Here is a 20,640-nt window from a genome sequence, read left to right as displayed (position 1 = left end):
GACCTCTTACTTGGACTTAGTAGGAGGGGAAGATTTTCCATGTAATTAAGCTTCTTGATTAGAACTGACGACCTTGTCTTTGTCATTCATGCTGAACTGAGCTTGCCTATGTGCTTTACAAAAGGAAAATCCTAACTTGCTGTTAGGATTGAAAGTTCCAGCATAAGGCTTATTTAAGCTCAGGGTGATAGGGTAAAGGTTCCTAGTGCCAAGCTCTTCTTGTAAAATACCCAGAAGAACAAAGACCTGATTGGTGAAATTTAAGATAGACATAAGACATTACTGCTTCATGATTCATGTTCTGCATTTCATGTTTCATGCTTCATGCCTGTCTCACTCTTATTTAATAACTTTTTACCCTACAAGCAACAAATGGAAAATTAATTAAACAAGAAAAAACTTACTCTTTGCTACTACAGAAATCGGCCTCCTTCATCTGGCATAGACAACAGGATCATTAGCTACATGAGAAAAAGGAAATCAAAACAGAGTGAATGTCTAATAAAAAGGCAAAGATTTCCCAAACCCATTTTAGAGATGTCTTTTTCAATCCAACTGAGTCCTCACAAACCGATACAGATTTCATTAATTCCATCAATGATCAAATCTTCAAGTTCTATAAGAATTATACAAGCAAATTGATAAGTACCCGAATGAGGCAACTTAACAAAAATTGAATAACTCAAGAAGATGATAATAATAATGGACTTTAAATAAAAGTTGAACGAGAAACAAAACACACTACTAGCAATAGCTAAATCCTACGGCTACCCAAGAGCAATAGCTCTCACCTAAACTTTCCCAATAACTCAAAAACCTCCTTTTTTTCATCTCTTCCTTCCCCCTATTTATATCAATTACGTTCCTACAGTATTAATCAACAGAATCATCCCAATTCAAATAGGACTCTTCAAATCTGATCCTAAAAAGTAATTCGAATAGGACTTTTCAAATCTAGTCCTAAAAAGTAACATAGAATGTAATATGACTCTTCCAATCTTCCAATCTTCCGATCGTTTCCTTTCCTAGATTTTAGGGATTTGCTTCCAATCGTTTCCTTCCCTAGATACAAGGGGCTTATCACAAATCTCTTTCCATGTACCAGGTGGAACTATTAGCATTTAGCAACACATCCCCATCCTGAAATCCAATTCAAAGTTGATTTTTTTTCAAATAGAAGTTGGACTAGTGCCCAAACTGTAGGGGTGGAAACGACCTCTATTTTTCTCATTTTTCTAAGCTTCTAGGATGCTTAGGGGAGGTAATGACGTAGGTGCTGGTGTGTTTCTTCTCATGCTATGTTCTGGCTTCTGTCATGCATTACAACAAGCAGCTAGTGAGTTGACCAAGTGTAGTGTTCCCCAACTTTATTTCTATATATAATGGAAGGTGGGTGCTCGAACAGAAGAAGAGAGTGTCAGTATCAGTTCTTTAGTAGTGCCTAAGATTACTGAAAACGAGACGATGGCAAGTATAAGGAGGATCAAATTGGGGTCACAAGGCCTGCAAGTCTCAGCCCAGGGACTCGGTTGCATGGGCATGTCATCAGCTTATGGTTCTTTAAAGTCTGAAGAGGAAATGATCACCCCTTGTCCACCACTCCATTAACAGTGGTGTCACCTTCCTTGACACCTCTGATGTTTATGGTCCACACACCAATGACATCAAGTCTCATTGTTTCTTTTTGTGATTCAAAAAATTAACCATTTGATCCATTCGACGGGAGCTAGTGATCAGTTGCTTACATTCCATGTATGACATCAAGGGATTCAAAGCTTGTGCTTTCTGTTTTGTAATTAAAAAATAAATATAAATTCAAAAAGAAACTTGTATATCATATTAACCATCTTTGGAAGAGCATGGCTGCAAGCAACTTGCACATCAGGCAGCTTGTTGGGAGCTTGATCTGGTCGATGGATGAGTCTTTGTTATCGTGTTGTTTTTTGTGCCTTTGTACTTGCTTTTAATCAGTAACTTGATGAGAAACCTTTAGAGTTTAGATGGGTCAAGATAGAATGATACCATAGTAAGCTTAAATCAAATCCTTGAAGTTGTTCAATTAACCCAGATTCACTTATGGAATTCGAATTCCTTGTAACTAGTTTCTTTCTATTGTGCATGATGTAGAAAACATACAAAGGGGCAAAGGGTTGGGCAAAGAGAAGTAACATAGTGTCTTGTCATATGCTTACTGTAATAACTTAGTAGGGTTTAAACTTTAAAATAGAATTACAAAAGACTAACCTTCAAAACGGTACAAAAACAGTATTCGGTAATTCGGTATGGTATACAAGATATACCGACAGTACACAGTTTGAAACCAAGACTGTAGCTTACCGAATTCCAGAAAACGGTTTCGGTACAAACCGTAGCGAATTTGAAACAGTGTGGTACGGTGCGATTTTAAGCGGCGCGGTTCTGTATTTTTAAACGATTTCGATACCATATTTATACCCTTATTAGGAAGTTTACAATTAGTATTTTGCATATCTTCAATTTTAGAAAGTCAATTATTGTAATTTGTATATATCTTACATTTAAGTAGATTACTCATTGTAATATTTTCTTAAAATCTTCAATTCTAAGTAGATTTATTACTCATTGTAATTTCTATTTTAAAAACATTGTTTTTCTTGGGGGAAAAAATCAATCTTCCATTCATGCATTTATATGCAATTTTTTTCCAAATCTAGTCTTAACACTTCCAATCCTATAGAGAAAGAATATTGCTATTTTAAGAAGGTTGTTTGTTTAAATGGAAATGTATTCTGAATTTCCATTTAAACAAAATGAAAACATACCTCTCTACCAATCATCAAAACAGATCTAATAATACTGCTACCAACAAAAATCAAACTTACAACTTCTTTATTAAAAGCTATTGATCCAACCAACTGAGCAACCATGCAATGGTATTCAATTTATGTATTAAATTTAAGCTTTAAGTAAACTTTAATCAAATTAAACTAACATAGGGTTAAGTTGGCCAAGGGCTAAACCCAAACCCGACCCAACCCTGTCAGGGCTCATTGTTTTATAACCCAAGCCTGCACTTCGGGTTGGAAAAACCAGGATGAGATTGGACCGGGTTCAAGGTGGGTTTAGCCTAGTCGGGTCAACATGGTTTCTTGACACCCCTAATATTATTCTCCATATCTTCAATATTAGGAAGTTTACAATTATTATTTTTCATATCTTCAATTTTAAAAAGTCAATTATTGTAATCAGTATATATCATATATTTAGGTAGATTACTCATTGTAATATTTTCTTGAAATCTTCAACTCTAAGTAGATTTATTAATCATTATAATTTTCTATTTTAAGAGCGTTATTTTTCTTGTGGAAAAAGTCAATGTTTCATTCATGCATTTATATGCAATTTTTTTTCCAAATCTAGTTTTAACACATCCAATCCTACAGAGAAAGAATAGGTTTGGAAAGAATAAGACTCATCTATTAATAGTTAGGAGGGGCGAAGAAGCTTAGACGGAAGAACAAATTAGATAGAGCAATGGGTAGTTTTACGAGAATCGTTCTAATTCTTGCTGTGATGATGGTGCACTTCTCTTCCTCTTGGGTTTCTGGGTGTTTCTTCGTTTCTAAAGTGCATGCAAGAATGCAGAACAAGATGGGCAAAGGAATTCAATTGCATGCGCACATTAGATCAAAGGAAACTGATTTCGGACCTAAGGTTATCAACAACAATGGTGTATTCCATTGGGTTTTCTGTTCAAATTTTGTGGATACTACTATGTACTGGGGTGATTTCTGGTATCAAGCTGGTGCCAAAAAAGGAGTTACTTATGCACATGTTTATGATGGATTTCGAGATAATTGCTTTAACTGCACTGCGGTTGTTAAACTTGATGGGATCTACATTATAGATGAAGCTAAACCAGAGCATCCATACCGGGTAGCAGTATGGCATTATTCGTAGAGAGAGAGAGAGAGAGAGAGCATGGATGGCTCGATGGATTGCTTTAAGCATTCATGTTATTGGATCGTTGGTCTAAACTCTTCTTTTTTTTTTTCCCAGCTACTTCGTGTGAATTTGATCCCCAAGTAATAAATCTTTGAATCTAATCTTGTGTTGATCCTTGGCATTTATGAATATACATCAGGACATGGTTTTCAAGTATTTTTAAAATTCAAAAGAAATATATTCATGCTCTAAACTCCACGAGGAGTGATGAGTCCTGATCCCTCCCCAGAGAGGAAATCAAAACAGAGTGAATGTCTAATAAAAAGGCAAAGATTTCCCAAACCCATTTTAGAGATGTCTTTTTCAAGCCAACTGAGTCCTCACAAACCGATACAGATTTCATTAATTCCAGAAATGATCAAATCTTCAAGTTCTATAAGAATTATACAAGCAAATCTCTTTCCATGTACCAGGTGGAACTATTAGCATTTAGCAACACATCCCCATCCTGAAATCCAATTCAAAGTTGATTTTTTTCAAATACAAGTTGGACTAGTGCCCAAACTGTAGGGTTGGAAACGACCTCTATTTTCTCATTTTTCTAAGCTTCTGAGGATGCTTAGGGGAGGTAATGACGTAGGTGCTGGTGTGTTTATTCTCATGCTATGTTCTGGCTTCTGTCATGCATTACATCAAGCAGCTAGTGAGTTGACCAACTGTAGTGTTCCCCAACTTTATTTCTATATATAATGGAAGGTGGGTGCTCGAACACAAGGAGTGTCAGTATCAGTTCTTTAGAAGTGCCTAAGATTACTGAAAACGAGACCATGGTAAGTATAAGGAGGATCAAATTGGGGTCACAAGGCCTGCAAGTCTCAGCCCAGGGACTCGGTTGCATGGGCATGTCATCAGCTAAGCTTCTTTAAAGCCTGAAGAGGAAATGATCAGCCTTATCCACCACTCCATTAACCGTGGTGTCACCTTCCTTGACACCTCTGATGTTTATGGTCCACACACCAATGAAATCCTTCTTGGAAAGGTAACTGTTTTTGGATCTTTTTCACCAAGTTTTTCAAATTTTAGTCTCTTTGTTATCAGATTTGAAGGATTTTTATGTTCTTTCATACCCATTTTTAGGCTCTAAAAGAGGGAAAATAAGAGGGAAGGTGGAATTGGCTAATAAGTTTGGGAATCAAATTTTAGATGGGAAATGGGAAATCAGAGGAGATCCAGCATACGTGAGAACTGCTTGTGAGGCAAGCTTGAAGAGACTTCAGCTTGATTCCATTGATCTCTACTATCAGCACCGAGTTGATACTCGAGTTCCAATTGAAGGCACGGTGGGTTATTTTTCTTGCATTTTCTGTATGTCTTTCAGACAAATTTGAGGTGTTATGGAGATAAACAGAATCCAAAGTGGATGGATTGAAACTAATTAACTAAACCTTCTTATCACAAACTGACTTTGTGTGTCAGATGGGTGAACTGAAAAAACTAGTGGAAGAGGGGAAGATTAAGTATATTGGATTATCTGAGGCATCTCCTTCCACAATAAGGAGAGCTCATGCTGTCCACCCTATAACGCAGTGCAATTGGAATGGTCCTTGTGGTCAAGAGATGTAGAGGAAGAAATAATTCCAACTTGCAGGTAAGTAGTTCAATTATGTTCAACTGTCATTCTTATTTATCCAATATTAAACCCATGAAATTTCTGATGTCATTTTCCTTGATTATCAGGGAACTTGGAATAGGTATTGTCTCTTACAGCCCTCTAGGTAGAGGCTTCCTCTCTTCTAGACCTAAACTTGTAGAAAGTATTCCTGACAATGAACACAACAAACACATTTTCGAGCGAATAACTGAAATTTCTGCAAGAAAAGGGTGCACTCCTGCTCAGCTTGCATTGGCATGGGTTCATCATCAAGGAGACGATGTCTGTCCCATACCAGGCACCAACAAGATTGAAAACTTCAACCAGAACATCGGCGCTTTGTCTGTGAAACTATCCCCTGAAGAAATGGCTGAACTGGAATCCTTGGCTTCAGGTGTTAGAGGGGATAGATATCCGTCCTCTGCATTAGTAAACACTTGGAAGTTTGCAAATACTCCTGAGCCATCAACTTGGACTGGTCAATGATTTTACTATTCCATTATCAGCTCATACCATGAAGCTACCAAAAGCTATTAAAATGTAACATCAATTTCTTTCTGAAGTTGGAATTTCAAAGTGTAATGAAATAAGGTTAATGGGCTGTCAGAATACTGATAATTAAAGTATCTCCATTGTCGCTCAAGATGCAAATCAGATAAGCTGTCCAATATATTTTGATTATTTTCAATGCAAGCAAAAGTCTGAGCATTCTTCAACCAGCTTGACAGGGTTCAAGGCTAGGAACAAATTGCAAAGCTTCTTAAAAAAATATCAAGATCTTCAAGCAAGATCCTTTAATACCCATTACAATAACATTGATTTCTCCAAATACCACCACAGCATTTGAACATACTAAGTAGAGTCCCCACATCAAACTTATGTTTCCCAATTCCCTCTCCACTTTAGCTTCAACGTCATCAGTTTGATATTGGAATTCAGAAGAAGACTAATATGATCTATGCAAGCAGAGTAACTTTTGGTAACAGGGTACAGAAATGATTCTGGAACAGAAGAATAACAGAAAAAACATTTGGAAGGAACACTGTAGTCACTACTACACTAAACTCTGACAATTATGAAAATCTCATTGTCACTTCTGGTTCTCATTGCATCGTAAAACTGCTAAAACAACAGTGCTGCACCCATTGCGTTCTGCTCATGCTCCCTAACGTCTTTGATAGAGGGTTTGTTTTTCCCTACAGTATTGGACAGTAATACTATCACATAATGACACTAACATAACCTTAACGTATACAAGGTTCCTATTTTAGTGACAACAAACTAGTGTACAAAATTGTTAGAGCTAGAAAACTGTTCGCAGCCAAAAATATTCAAAGTGCATTAAGTATGAAGGCATAAAGTTGATGAGTCAATACAATAAAACTACGGAATAAAACTACGGGAGAGGGTTAGTGAAACCCAGCTTACATAAGGAAGGCTCAGTAGTAGTTTTTTTTTTTTTTTTTTTTGTTGCCAACCCCGGTTTTCAAGGCTTTGCCCTGACTAATCGGGTGTTCGACCCGGGATCGCACAACTGGCTGTGGTGGGTGAGTCTCCCAGCAAGGGTTTTTTGCATCCACAAGGTTTTGATACCGGAACCTTGTCTTAAGCGAGCAAGCTGCTTACCACTTGGACCAACCCCCGTTGGTTAGTAGTATTTATTTTTTTATCTACTGAAAATACCATCCGGAAGTAACAACTAACAGCATCTCCCGAGTGCTGTAACCTTTCTTTCTTTCTTTTTTTTTTTCTTTTTTTTTGGGTAAACGCTTTAACCTTTCTTCAGTTGCCGTATTTCCAGCCTTCCCTTGACTTGCATGCAAAAAGATACCATAAGTTTTTGAGAAAAAATGCCACTCCATAAATTCTTCAGAATATCAGTTCCACACTATCCCATTTACCCATTCAACCCCTTGTTAGACTCACAAGGACAAACATTATGTAGATACGAATATACCTAGATTACAATAATTGACTTTCTAAAATTAAAGATCCTTGAATATTAGGAAGCTTACCGTTATTATTTTGCATATCTTCAGTTTTAGAAAGTCAATATTGTAATATGTATATATCTTATATTTAGGTAGATTATTCATTGTAATATTTTCTTGAAATCTTCAATTCAGGTAGATTTATTAATCATTGTAATTTTCTATTTTCCAAGTGATAAGCAGCTTGGTCCGCTTAAGCCAGGTTCCGGTATCGAAACCTTGTGGATGCGAAATCCCCGCTGGGAGAGCCAAGTGTGCGACCCAAGTCGAATACCGAATTAGTTAGGGCAAAGCCTTGGAAACCATGGTTGACAAACCAAAAAAAAAAAAGCATTATTTTTCTTGTGAAAAAAGTCAATATTTCATTCATACATTTATATGCAATTTTTTTCCAAATCTAGTCCTAACACTTCCAATCCTATAGAGAAAGAATATTGCTATTTTAAGAAGGTTGTTTTGTTTAAATGGAAATGTAATCTGAATTTCCATTTAAACAAACCGAAAACGTACCTCTCTACCAATCACCAAAACAGATCTAATAATATTGGTACCAACAAAAATCAAACTCACAACTTCTTTATTGAAAGCTATTGATCACCAACTGAGCAACCATGCAATGGTATTCAATTTTTGTATTAAATTTAAGCTTTAAGTAAACTTTAATCAAATAAACTAACATAGGGTTAGGTTGGCCAAGGGCTAAACTCGAACCCGACCCAACCCTCTCAGGGCTCATTGTTTTATAACCCAATCTTGCACTTTGGGTTGGAAAAACCGAGATGGGATTGGACCGGGTTCAGGGCTGCCTTTGGCCGTTGTCGGGTCGGTTCTTGCACCCTAATATTTTCTCCATATCTTCAATATTAGGAAGCTTACCGTTATTATTTTGCATAATTTTCAATTTTAAAAAGTCAATTATTGTAATCTGTATATATCTTATATTTAGGTAGATTACTCATTGTAATATTTTCTTGAAATCTTCAATTCTAGGTAGATTTATTAATCATTATAATTTTATATTTTAAGAGTTATTTTTCTTGTGGAAAAAGTCAATGTTTCATTCATGCATTTATATGCAATTTTTTTCCAAATCTAGTCTTTAACACTTCCAATCCTACAGAGAAAGAATAGGTTTGGAAAGAATAAGACTCATCTATTAATAGTTAGGAGGGAGAGAGAAGCTTAGACGGAAGCACAAATTAGATAGAGCAATGGGTAGTTTTACGAGAATCGTTCTGATTCTTACTGTGATGATGGTGCACTTCTCTTCCTCTTGGGTTTCTGGGTGTTTCTTTGTTTCTAAAGTGCATGCAAGAGTGCAGAACAAGATGGGCGAAGGAATTCAATTGCATGCGCACATTAGATCAAAGGAAACTGATTTCGAACCTAAGGTTATCGACAACAATGGTGTATTCCATTGGGTTTTCTGTTCAAATTTTGGGGCTACTACCATGTACTGGGGTGATTTTTGGTATCAAGCTGGTGCCCAAAAAGGAGTTGCTTATGCTCATGTTTATGAAGGATTTCGAGATGATTGCTCAAACTGCACTGCTACTGTTAAACTTGATGGGATCTACATTATAGATGAAGATAAACCACCTGAGTATCCACCCCGGGTAGCAGTATGGCATTATTCGTAGAGAGGTAGAGCAAGAGAGAGAGAGAGCATGGATGGCTCGATTGCTTTGAGCATTCATGTTATTGGATCGTTGGTCTAAACTCTTTATCTTTTCTTTTTTCACAGCTACTTTGTGTGAATTTGATCCCCAAATAATAAATCTTTGAGTCTAATCTTGTGTTGATCCTTGGCGTTTATGAATAAACATCAGGACATGGTTTTCAAGTATTTTCAAAATTGAAAATAAATATATTCATGCTCTAAACTCCATGAGGAGTGATAAGTCATGATCCCTACTCAAAGAGGTGTGTGTTCACTTTACGTGTTTTACCACACAATAGGGGTGGGGTCCATGTGAGATTTACTAAAATTCTCACCTATAATTCACATACCTTATCTTGACAAGTGGAGGATTTAGACCCGTACTTTCTTGCAAAAACAGTACTCATTGATAAAGCAATTAGAAGCATGGAACTTTCGAGAACTATAAAAAAAAGTAATTTTAGAGGATAAGAAATCAACGAGCATACAACAAACGCCTTAGCTCACCAATCATCCGCAGTTAATTTCAACCATTTTGACTTCTGTCACCTTGGATGGTCCATGCGCTAATTTAGAGATATACATAGATACCCCTTATCTATGTACTATCTCTAACACTACTTAAGCACAAGCTTAAAATACTATAAAGCCACATAAGTTTGGATCCTATCGAACATTGCATCTTCAGCATCTAGAACAACTCACATTTTCCCCCTTTGGTTGGGTGCGGAGGGGTAACAAAGACATCCAGCCAGCTTATGCACGCTTCAACTAATCTTCAGAAAGAAAGGGGAGAGATCAAAACTCATGAGCTCTCAATACTCGAATTTATTTGCTGATTCAATGATCTCTTACTTGGATTTAGTAGGAGGGGAAGAATTTCCATGTGATTAAGCTTCTTGATTGGAACTGACGACCTTGTCTTTGTCATTCATGCTGAACTGACCTTGCCTATGTGTTTTACAAAAGAAAATCCTAACTTGCTGTTAGGATTGAAAGTTCCAGCATAAGGCTTATTTAAGCTCAGGGTGATAGGGTAAAGGCTCCTAGTGCCAAGCTCTTCTTGTAAAATACCCAGAAGAACAAAGACCTGATTGGTGAAATTTAAGATAGACATAAGACATTACTTCATGATTCATGTTCTGCATTTCATGTTTCATGTTTCATGCTTCCTGCTTCCTGCCTGTCTCACTCTTGTTTATTAATTTTTTACCCTACAAGTCAACAAATGGAAAATTAATTAAACACGAAAAAACTTAATCTTTGCTACTACAGAAATCTGCCTACTTCATCTAGCACAGACAACAGGATCATTTGCTACATGAGAAAAAGGATATCAAAACAGAGTGAATGTCTAATAAAAAGGCAAAGATTTCCCAAACCCATTTTAGAGATGTCTTTGTCAAGCCAACTGGTCTCACAAACCGATACAGATTTCATTAATTCCAGAAATGATCAAATCTTCAAGTTCTTTAAGAATTATACAAGCAAATCTCTTTCCATCTACCAGGTGGAACTATTAGCATTTAGCAACACATCCCCATCCTGAAATCCAATTCAAAGTTGATTTTGGAGTATTCAAATAGAAGTTGGACGAGTGCCCAAGCTGTAGGGGTGGAAACGACTTCTATTTTTCTCATTTTTATTAGCTTCTGAGGATGCTTAGGGGAGGTAATGACGATGTAGGTGCTGGTGTGTTTTCTCTCATGCTAATTGCTATGTTCTGGCTTCGATCATGCATTAAATCTGGCTTCTGTCATGCATTACATCAAGCAGCTAGTGAGTGGACCAAGTGTAGTGTTCTCCAACTTTATTTCTCTATATAAAGGATGGTGGGTGCTCGAACACAAGAAGAGAGTGTCAGTATCAGTTCTTTGGTGGTGCCTAAGATTACTGTAAACAAGACGATGGCAAGTATAAGGAGGATCAAATTGGGGTCACAAGGCCTGCAAGTCTCAGCCCAGGGGCTTGGTTGCATGGGCATGTCATCAGCTTATGGTGCTTTAAAGCCTGAAGGGGAAATGATCACCCTTATCCACCACTCCATTAACAGTGGTGTCACCTTCCTTGACACCTCTGATGTTTATGGTCCACACACCAATGAAATCCTTCTTGGAAAGGTAACTGTTTTTGGATCTTTTCCACAAAGTTTTTCAAATTTTAGTCTCTTTGTTATCAGATTTTAAGGATTTTTATGTTCTTCCATCCCCATTTTTAGGCTCTAAAAGAGGGAATAAGAGAGAAGGTGGAATTAGCTACTAAGTTTGGGAATCAAATTTTGGATGGGAAATGGGAAATCAGAGGAGATCCAGCATACGTAAGAGCTGCTTGTGAGGCAAGCTTGAAGAGACTTCAGCTTGATTCCATTGATCTCTACTATCAGCACCGAGTTGATACCCGAGTTCCAATTGAAGTCACGGTGGGTTATTTTTCTTGCATTTTCTGTATGTCTTTCAGACAAATTACAAATTTGAGGTGTTATGGAGATAAACAGAATCCAAAGTGGATGGATTGAAACTAATTAACTAAACCTTCTTATCACTTATTGACTTTGTGTGTTAGATGGGTGAACTGAAAAAACTAGTGGAAGAGGGGAAGATTAAGTATATTGGGTTATCTGAGGCATCTCCTTCCACAATTAGGAGAGCTCATGCTGTCCACCCTATAACAGCAGTGCAATTGGAATGGTCCTTGTGGTCAAGAGATGTAGAGGAAGAAATAATTCCAACTTGCAGGTAAGTTGTTCAATTATATTCTACTGTTATTCTTATTTATCCAATATTAAAATTTCTTATGTCATTTTCCTCGAATATCAGGGAACTTGGAATAGGTATTGTGGCATACAGCCCTCTAGGTAGAGGCTTCCTTTCTTCTGGACCTAAACTTGTAGAAAGTATTCCTGACAATGATCGAAGAAAGGTTTGTATTTCTTTATTTATTTAAGAGACCCTATTTATTCATGAATCACACACTGAATGACAACCATATGGAAGCAATTTCCATGCCTTCACCAGAAAACAGATTGGCCAGCCCTGGAGGATAGGGCTGAAGAGAAAAAATGGAGAATGCCATGAGTATTGGCGCAGCAGAGTTGGGTTGGGTTGGGCTAGGCTAGGCTAGGTTTATGAGAATCAAGCTCTACCTGAGATACCCAGTAGAGATAAAATCAAGCCGAGCGCAGCTCAGCTGGAGAAACAATGGACAAATTTGATTTCAATGGAAACCTTTAACAAGAGAGTGCTTTTCTGATGATTTGTAGATGCATCCAAGGTTCCAACCTGAGAATGTTGAACACAACAAATGCATTTTCGAGCGAATAACCGAAATTTCTGCAAGAAAAGGATGCACTCCTGCTCAGCTTGCATTGGCATGGGTTCATCATCAAGGAGACGACGTCTGTCCCATACCAGGCACCACCAGGATTGAAAACTTCAACCAGAACATCGGTGCTTTGTCTGTGAAACTATCCCCTGAAGAAATGGCTGAACTGGAATCCTTGGCTTCAGGTGTTAAAGGGGATAGATATCCATCCTCTGCATTAGTAAACACTTGGAAGTTTGCAAACACCCCTGAGCCATCAACTTGGACTGGTCAATGATTTTACTACTCCATTATCAGCTCATACCATGATGCTACCAAAAGCTATTAAAATGTAACATCAATTTCTTTCTGAAGTTGGAATTTCAGAGTGCAATGAAATAAGGTTAATGGGCTGTCAGTATTCTGATAATTAAAGTATCTCCATTGTTGCTCAAGATGCAAATCATATAAGCTGTCCAATATATTTTGATTATTTTCAATGCAAGCAAAAGTCGGAGCATTCTTCAACCAGCTTGACAGGGTTCAAGGCTAGGAACAAATTGCAATGCTTCTTAAAAAATATCAAGATCTTCAAGCAAGATCCTTTAATACCTTTACAATAACATTGATTTCTCCAAATACCACCACAGCATTTGAACATGCTAACTAGAGTCCCCATATCAAACTTATGTTCCCCAATTCCCTCTCCACTTTAGCTTCAACATCATCAGTTTGATATTGGAATTCAGAAGACGACTAATATGATCTATGCAAGCAGAGTAACTTTTGGTAACAGGGTATACAAATGATTCAGGAACAGAAGAATAACAGAAATAACATTTGGAAGGAACAATTTAGTCACTACAACACTAAACTCGATAATTATGAAAATCCCATTGTCACTTCTGGTTCTCATTGCATCGTAAAACTGCTACAACAGTGCTGCACCCATTGCGTTCTGCTCATGCTCCCTAACGTCTTTGATAGAGGATTTGTTTTCCCTACAGTACTGGACAGTAATACTATCACATAATGACACTAACACAACCTGAACGTATGCAAGGTTCCTATTTTAGTTACAATAAACTGTACAAATTTGTTAGAGAAAACTGTTCGCAGCCAAAAATATTCAAATTGCATTAAGTAAGAAGGCATAAAGTTAATGAGTCATACAATAAAACTATGGGAAGGCATAAAGTTAATGAGTCATACAATAAAATTATGGGAGAGGGTTAGTGAAACCCAGCTTACACAAGGAAGGCTCAGTAGTAGTATTTGTTTTTATCTACTGAAAATACCATCTTGAAGTAACAACTAACAGCATCTCCTGAGTGCTGTAACCTTTCTTCAGTTGCCCAATTTCCAGCCTCCCCTTGATTTGCATGCATAAAGATTGCTATTTATCCAACAGAATCACTATCATGTAGCCAACTACAACGTTTCATTAGATACCATAAGTTTCTGAAAAAAATGCCACTCCATAAATTCTTCATAATATCAGTTCCACACTATCCCATTTACCCATTCAACCCCTTGTTAGTCTCACATCCTTGCATCGCTAGCTAGCATGGAGAAATTCAGAGAAATACGTAGCAACGAAAGCTTATTTACAACCTAATTCAGCAGTTCATATGGGATACCATAATCAATTTCACTTGCAATTACTGCAACATATCTAGGACTCAACACTAGTACAGTTAGAACTCATTGTATTATTACAAAATATATTACTCAAATTAATTTTTTTTAAAAAATTTATAGCAGTTCTTCATCAAGAAAATTTTAAAAAGAAATTAAAAAAAAAAATCCACATGTTTTAGAAATATCTAACCAATATGGTCATCAGTCATGAATTTAAAACATAGTAGGAACATCCACATGAATTTAAAACATAGGCAGTAACATCCCCAGATACAGAAAAACAACTACAACTACAGTCACCTATACTAAAGTATAAAAATCCACATTAGCTCACGATCATCTATTCTATGAACCAATGGCACACATCGGTTAGATACAGAAAAACAACTACAACTACAGTCACCTATACTAAAGTATAAAATCCCATTAGCTCCGATCATCTATTCTATGAACCATGGCCCTGCGGTGATAACCTCGTTTCTTCCACTGTCGACTCCGCCGCTGCGGTCGTTTGTTCTCTTCGCTTTCCCCACTCATCTCTCAAGCCTTCCATCAACATTATCAGCAAATTTTCTCCACACAACACATGGATTGTCCTGATAGTTATTTCTCCCCAGTTCAGGGTCGGGTCCCAAGTGCGGATTGCTCTTTTCTTCTTCAACCTGTTTCAGCTACGGAGATTAAGGCGGTATTCTTCCATGGCCTCGTCCCCCGGCCCGGATGGTTTCCCGGTTTTTCTTTCAACACTCTTGGGAGCATCTTGCTGGTGACATAGGCAACATGGTGCGGGTTTCTTCAATTCCACACTCTCCAAGCCAAGGTCACCCCTTTCATTGCCCCGATTCCGGGTTGTCCCCCTGGAGATTACCGGCCTCTGTAACCACCTATAAAATCATCTCCAAATATTGGTGACGGTACATATCATCCACATCTCATTTCCTTCCAACGAATGGATTTGTCAAGGCCCACTTCGGGACAATATTCTTATTGCCCCGGCTCATGCATAATCCGACTCATTCAGAGGCCTCTGCATCGCTCGATATGGCGGCTTATCGTTTGTGGAGTTTTGTCGCTTCTACTTTCGCCATTTGGATTCCCTCCACGTGGATAGAATGTGTCTGGTGTTTACTACCACACACTCTCGGTCTGGTTAATGGATCCCCCTTGCCGCCAATTACCCCATCACGGGGCCTTCGCCAGGAGATCCTTATCCTCCTATCTTTCGTCCTCGCGTTCGACGTCCCATCCGGATTTGGCCCTACACGCAAAGGCTCCATAGAATTCAACTATCGCGTGGAGGTGAGCATCTTTCCACCGGCCTTTGCTGATGACTTAATTTTATTTGGACATGCCACCTCCGTTGAGGCTCGTTGCTTCCATCGGCTTCGGAGGAATATTGTCATTATTCGGGTCACAACTCATATCCAACACGTGCCACTATAGTCCAAGTACATCAGCGTATGCGTACACTCTCCTCCCACTTCCACTTACCCCCTCACGGGCTGGACATCTATCTCGGGATTCCACTTTTCGGGAAGATCGAGAAGCTTGTGCCTCTTTGCTTACTCGGGTCAATAGCCGACTTCAACCTCCTCTCCTCGCGGGGAAAAGGTCCTTATCCAATCCACTCGGCTGCTATGCCCAATCCTTCTGTCGTGTTTTCGCTTCCTATCTCAATCACAATACTCTTGACAAGCTCTCTCGGGACTTCTTCCGGTCAGTGGCAAGCAGGCTGTTCCCTATCTCTTGGGATCTCATTTGTCGTTCGACTAGAGAGGGTGGTCTCAACCTTAACGGCAGCTTTACCTCGCTCTTCGTCTCAAGGCATGGATTCTTAACCCCTCCCAATCACTATGGGGCCGTTTGATGAAGCCGTCTTTAGGATAGTACCTTTCTCGAGCCCCTCCCCCCACGCTCGTGGGGTTGGAAATCGCTAATTGGCGGAACTTTCGTCGGACTTTCCTTCGGTTGGGGACGTTCCCAAGCAGCCCTTGGAATCTCAATTGGGTCTCGAATCCCCCCGTCCGGGATGCTTTCTGCAGCCTCCCTTCCTCTTAAGTTTTGACTTCATCTTTCTCCCTTCTGGAATAGGGATAGGTGTTGGCTTGGTGGCTCGTGATATCGCGCCAATATTCTCAGCATCCCTATCCCGCTCTTCTCTCGCGGATCGCCTCTGCCCCTTCCTCGGCTTTCTTGTCGCGCTTGGCACTTCATCTTTCTCCCCCTCCTCCTCAATCCCCGCCTTAATTGGCTTCGGTTCATCTCCCCTTCCCCCTAGAATCCTCCTTTTCCTCCGGAAATCTCTTCTAGGCAAATTCCCCGGCCGATCTACTCCATGCGAGGGCCGTCCGCTCCGGGGGGTGGGATCATCCTTTCTCGACATCATCTCTTTATCTTGTGCCCTTTCACTCCCATCTCCGGCATCCCTTACCTTCATCATGGGATCCCCCTCCTTTGATCTCCACTTCGACCTTGTCATCCTTCCGTTTGCCCTTCCCCTAACCGAATGTAGTTTGTTCATTCCCTTTCGCTCCGTAGGCTCTTTGGGGCTTTCCCCGTTATCCTCTTCCGAACCTCCCAGCTTCAGGATGTCTGCCGTTTACTCTGCGATCCATGTTCCCCCTCCCTCCGCTTCTCATTCACCTAGGAACACTTCCCCACCGTTCGGATGGGAACCTCCCCTCCGCAGGATCAAACTCGTGGCGGCTCATCTTTTATCGATCCCGCTCGGCATTGGTGGTCTCCCCCTCTTCTTCGGTTGTGTTTGCTTTTGGCCGGGCCGGGCTGTCGACTCCTTCATTGCCGAGGCACTGCCTCGTCTGGTCTTCGTCTTGCCCCGACCTCCGGATCCCCCATATCCGTGGAGAGCGACAACCATCGCTAATTCTCACTCTTTGTAGCCTTCATCATGCGGTAGCTGGAAAATCTCCCCTCATCCCGTTCCCGGCTTGCCTTCTTTCCGTCGTTCCTTCACCTCGTCCCACGCGGCCAATTTTGCGGCGCCTTGCTATCGCGGCTATCTCGGCCGTTTCTTGTCCACTTCTCCCCCCCTTTTCTTATCTTGGTTTACTTTTGACTCTCTAATGTGTGATCCCGCGTTTCGTTCTATTGTTTTTCTTTCCTACAAAAAAAAAAAAAAACTATTCTATGAAGGAGGGACAACCACATCATCACTCAAGCATCTCCACAAGCCACATTTTCTTGTCATGGGGACAAGCAATGAAGGCCTCTCTCCAATGAGGGTCATCCATCATCCTCTTGACTGCCTTAACAAAGAAATCCTTCCCAACCATAGGCAGGTTGCTCAGCACCGTCATACACCGAGTAATGCTGTAATCTATACTTGCAGGTTGAGAAGATGGAGATGTGGATGAGGTACTATTATACCTCTCCATCCTGGCTCTAGATGTATCAGGCATGGTTTTGTCGGCCATTGCACATTCTAAGGCCATGTTTCTCTTCCTAATGGTTCTAGGTGTTTTGTCAAGCCTTTGGTTAATAACTGGAGAATTGTCTTCTGCCTCCCCACCATTATAGTCATCCAACCCTCCATGAAAAGGACTATTTGGAAGAAACTGTTCAACAGCTTGATCAATTTCTTCAGCTGTGTTGGGAACATCATCAGCATTTATATTTGCACTGTCTCCTCCGCATGCAGAAGAACCACCAAATATCATGTGTAGTTCTGGCCACTGATGCAATCCATTCTTCCTAAACTTTGCCCAGCTTGGGTTCACCTGAAATTTTATAAGAGCCAACTATAAAAATTAGTACACGTTTTTTGTGATTACATCATGGCAAAAAGACAAGGATTGAGCACTCTATTACCTCAATGTGCTTGTCCCAGACACCATCATCTTCAACAGTTCAAACCCTAGTCACATCATTCCAACTAACACCTGATGTCTCCATCAGTTTTTTGAAATTGTGATAATCAATCCTCAGTTTGTTCATTTTGTTGCGAATCTGTGACGGATGAAAACTACAACCAAGTTTGGTTTCCAGTTGATTTTTAATATTGCTCCACCCTACCTTATTGAAGGTGGTGACTGTCTTGTTGCCTTTCTTAACTTCTTCTAGCATTACCATTACAAAAGTATCTAGCTACTTCTTTCTTTGTCCATTTTGCAGACTCATAATTGGGGCTTGAACTGTTAGACATATCCTCTAATATTCAACAAAACCAGATAATATAGGATTCAGTAAACTTAATCAAATTGATGTAGAGGCTCAAAATGATTATATCCCTGATCTCCTACCACATTGCAAGAGCTAGGAAATGATCAAGACCAACATGATTACAGAATAAGTTGTAAACAAGCATGTAAGAAATTTACTAAACAGCATCATCTTAATCAAAGGTCTTTCAGAGTGTACATCAACTATTCAAGTTCTTCATCTACAAACCACAACCACACAAAGACAGTTCTCAGGTAACACTAACCATGCTTGTATATGAAGCTCAACTAGCTGGAGTACTTTTGTTAATACAAAAAGAAACACTTGCTGCACTACTCTATTTCTCCAAATCATCATCTTGAGCAAAACACAACAGGATAACGTGATAACATATTAAAAATAAGCTATGCTGCCTGTATAAGTATGATGTTATCAGAAAGCTGAGGCAAAATTTAACTCCAGTAATTACCATGGCAATAAGTCATTGGAAAGAATAATATCACGTTTCAGTTTTTTCATTTTGAAGTTGGACCCACACCCACATATTGTGAAATTTGAGATTTTTGTTCTAGTTTTTGGGTGAGAATTTTGTAACACTGCTGGTGATTTGGATTCAGTCTCCACTGTAAAGTTTTTCCTTCATGGTGAAAGTTCTTGTTTCTTTGCACCTGGAGCTAACACACCATGTTGGCGGGTGAATGGCGTTAAGTCTCTCCATTCTTTCAATTTGTTTCTGTTTCTGTTCGTGATTTCTTAGTGTTTTTTTCTAACAATATGAGTTCTTTAAATAAACTTCAGACTCACCTTTACAGATGTAAAGTAGATTGCTTCACTCAAAAAGTTCACCGATTCTGAATTCAAGAACAACAAAAATGGCAATTGAAATATACAAGTAATCTAGTACTCAAGTATAATTGCATCATTAAAATCGAAATGGAAAAAAATTAAAACCTAAAAACTTTTCAATCACCAAGCTATCAATTGCCATAGGTTTAGAGACAGGATGAGATAGGAAAAGGTAAGAGGACCAGAAAAAAAAACCCGATAATGATTTTGTATAGAGGGAAAACAGAGAGAGAGAGAGAGAGAGAGGAGAGAGAGAGACAGATAGATGATGGATATCCAAGAACGGAAGCGAATTGCGTATCTGGTTGCGAATTTCAGTGAAGGGCAAGAAGTGAGAAGAACGGAAGCGAATTACGTATCTGGTTGCAAATCACAGTGAAGGGCAAGAAGTGAAGACGAAAGGAACGACGCCGGAGCCGGAGAAGGTGACGAACAAGCAGAGACGTGCGAGAGGAATACCATATCGTACCTGAGTTCTCCGGCGGTGGAAGAACGAGCTTTCAGTCGGTTTCTGTGTTCTCGAATGTGTTCTGGAAAAATACGTGAGAAACAGAACAGATGTTTTCTCGGAACAGGTAACGAAATCCCTAATTTTGACCACCCTCAGTTTCCTTGGTTCAGAATCCGTACTGATCCATTGAAATTGGATCGGGCTAGGAATCTGATTCTGTTATTTGTACCGATACAAGTTGATAACGATTCAATTCGACCGATGTGTCCGATCCATTTTTTTTCTTTTTGAGCAAATTGTACTGGTACCCTAAAATGTCTAGGTCCATTGAAATTGGACCGGCTTAGAAACATTGTATTTGTACCCCTCAAGCTTTATGTTTCAAAAGTGCCTGATCCATCTTTCTTTGAGCAAACACCCAAAATGTAGGCTTAAAACATTGACACAATGATTTAAATGGACAAACAAGCTAAAATTGGGGGGGGGGGTCCGTGTAGCCCTTTTGGGAGGCGCCTTTCCTTTTTTTTTTGAGGGGCTTTTTTTTTCTTTTGTTCAAAGGCGCTTCTATGTATAGGGATATTGGAGATGGGAATATTACAATATACTGCTTGCAGAGGTTGAGCTTATGACCTCTCCACTGAAAAGTGAGGTTCTCAACCACTCTACTAACCCTCCATTGACAAGTAAAAGCAAGTTATATTAACAAAGAGAGAAACCTTGCATAATATTACATCCTAGAGTATTAAAGGAGAAATCGTTTAATACAAGGTAGGGGAATGAAAGAGAGGAAAGAGTCTTGTTGAAGGGCAAAGTGTTTGGCTATTGAATCTACTCAAAATTTTTCTTTTTGATGAATTGCAGAAACTGAAGTTGTGGAAAGGATGGAAGCCACTGCCGAATATCATCAATTATGCAAGAGAATTTCCATGGTGACTAAAGAATAATTGTTAAGAACATTGATCAGAGATAGGTTATCGCTTTCAATTATAAGCTGTGT

The 20,640-nt window shown here is 39.2% G+C and overlaps 1 protein-coding gene, 1 long non-coding RNA gene and 1 pseudogene across 2 annotated transcripts; 2 read left to right on the top strand and 1 right to left on the bottom strand.

The window, feature by feature from the left end:
* The first annotated feature begins 1,464 nt into the window (after positions 1 to 1,464).
* On the top strand, positions 1,465 to 6,062 carry LOC149002950 (putative aldo-keto reductase 2; annotated as a pseudogene).
* Positions 6,063 to 11,091: 5,029 nt separating this feature from the next.
* LOC149002949 (putative aldo-keto reductase 2) lies at positions 11,092 to 13,074 on the top strand. Its single transcript, XM_089136138.1, has 5 exons — positions 11,092 to 11,346; positions 11,445 to 11,645; positions 11,789 to 11,961; positions 12,043 to 12,145; positions 12,486 to 13,074. The coding sequence occupies exons 1-5, from the start codon at positions 11,134 to 11,136 to the stop codon at positions 12,822 to 12,824; spliced, it is 1,029 nt and encodes a 342-aa protein (XP_088992264.1). The 5' UTR covers positions 11,092 to 11,133; the 3' UTR covers positions 12,825 to 13,074.
* Positions 13,075 to 17,323: 4,249 nt separating this feature from the next.
* Positions 17,324 to 19,784, bottom strand: LOC149002948 (uncharacterized). Its single transcript, XR_016170105.1, has 3 exons — positions 19,662 to 19,784; positions 17,996 to 18,334; positions 17,324 to 17,904 (listed from the first exon to the last, which is right to left on the bottom strand). It is a non-coding gene; the product is annotated as an uncharacterized LOC149002948 (long non-coding RNA).
* Between the last annotated feature and the right edge of the window lie 856 nt (positions 19,785 to 20,640).

This window comes from Hakea prostrata, chromosome 10, assembly GCF_041222555.1.
Source record: "Hakea prostrata isolate BN-2017 chromosome 10, UWA_Hpros_2, whole genome shotgun sequence".
Lineage (NCBI taxonomy): Eukaryota > Viridiplantae > Streptophyta > Magnoliopsida > Proteales > Proteaceae > Hakea > Hakea prostrata.
The sequence above is the reverse complement of the archived record's forward strand: the minus strand, read 5'-3'. Positions and strand labels throughout refer to the sequence as shown.

Coding starts and splice junctions, on each gene's coding strand:
- LOC149002949 (XM_089136138.1), top strand. CDS start 11,134: ATGGCAAGTATAAGGAGGATCAAATTGGGGTCACAAGGCCTGCAAGTC. Junction 11,646..11,788: donor GAGTTCCAATTGAAGTCACG/GTGGGTTATTTT, acceptor TTTGTGTGTTAG/ATGGGTGAACTGAAAAAACT. Junction 12,146..12,485: donor CTGACAATGATCGAAGAAAG/GTTTGTATTTCT, acceptor GATGATTTGTAG/ATGCATCCAAGGTTCCAACC.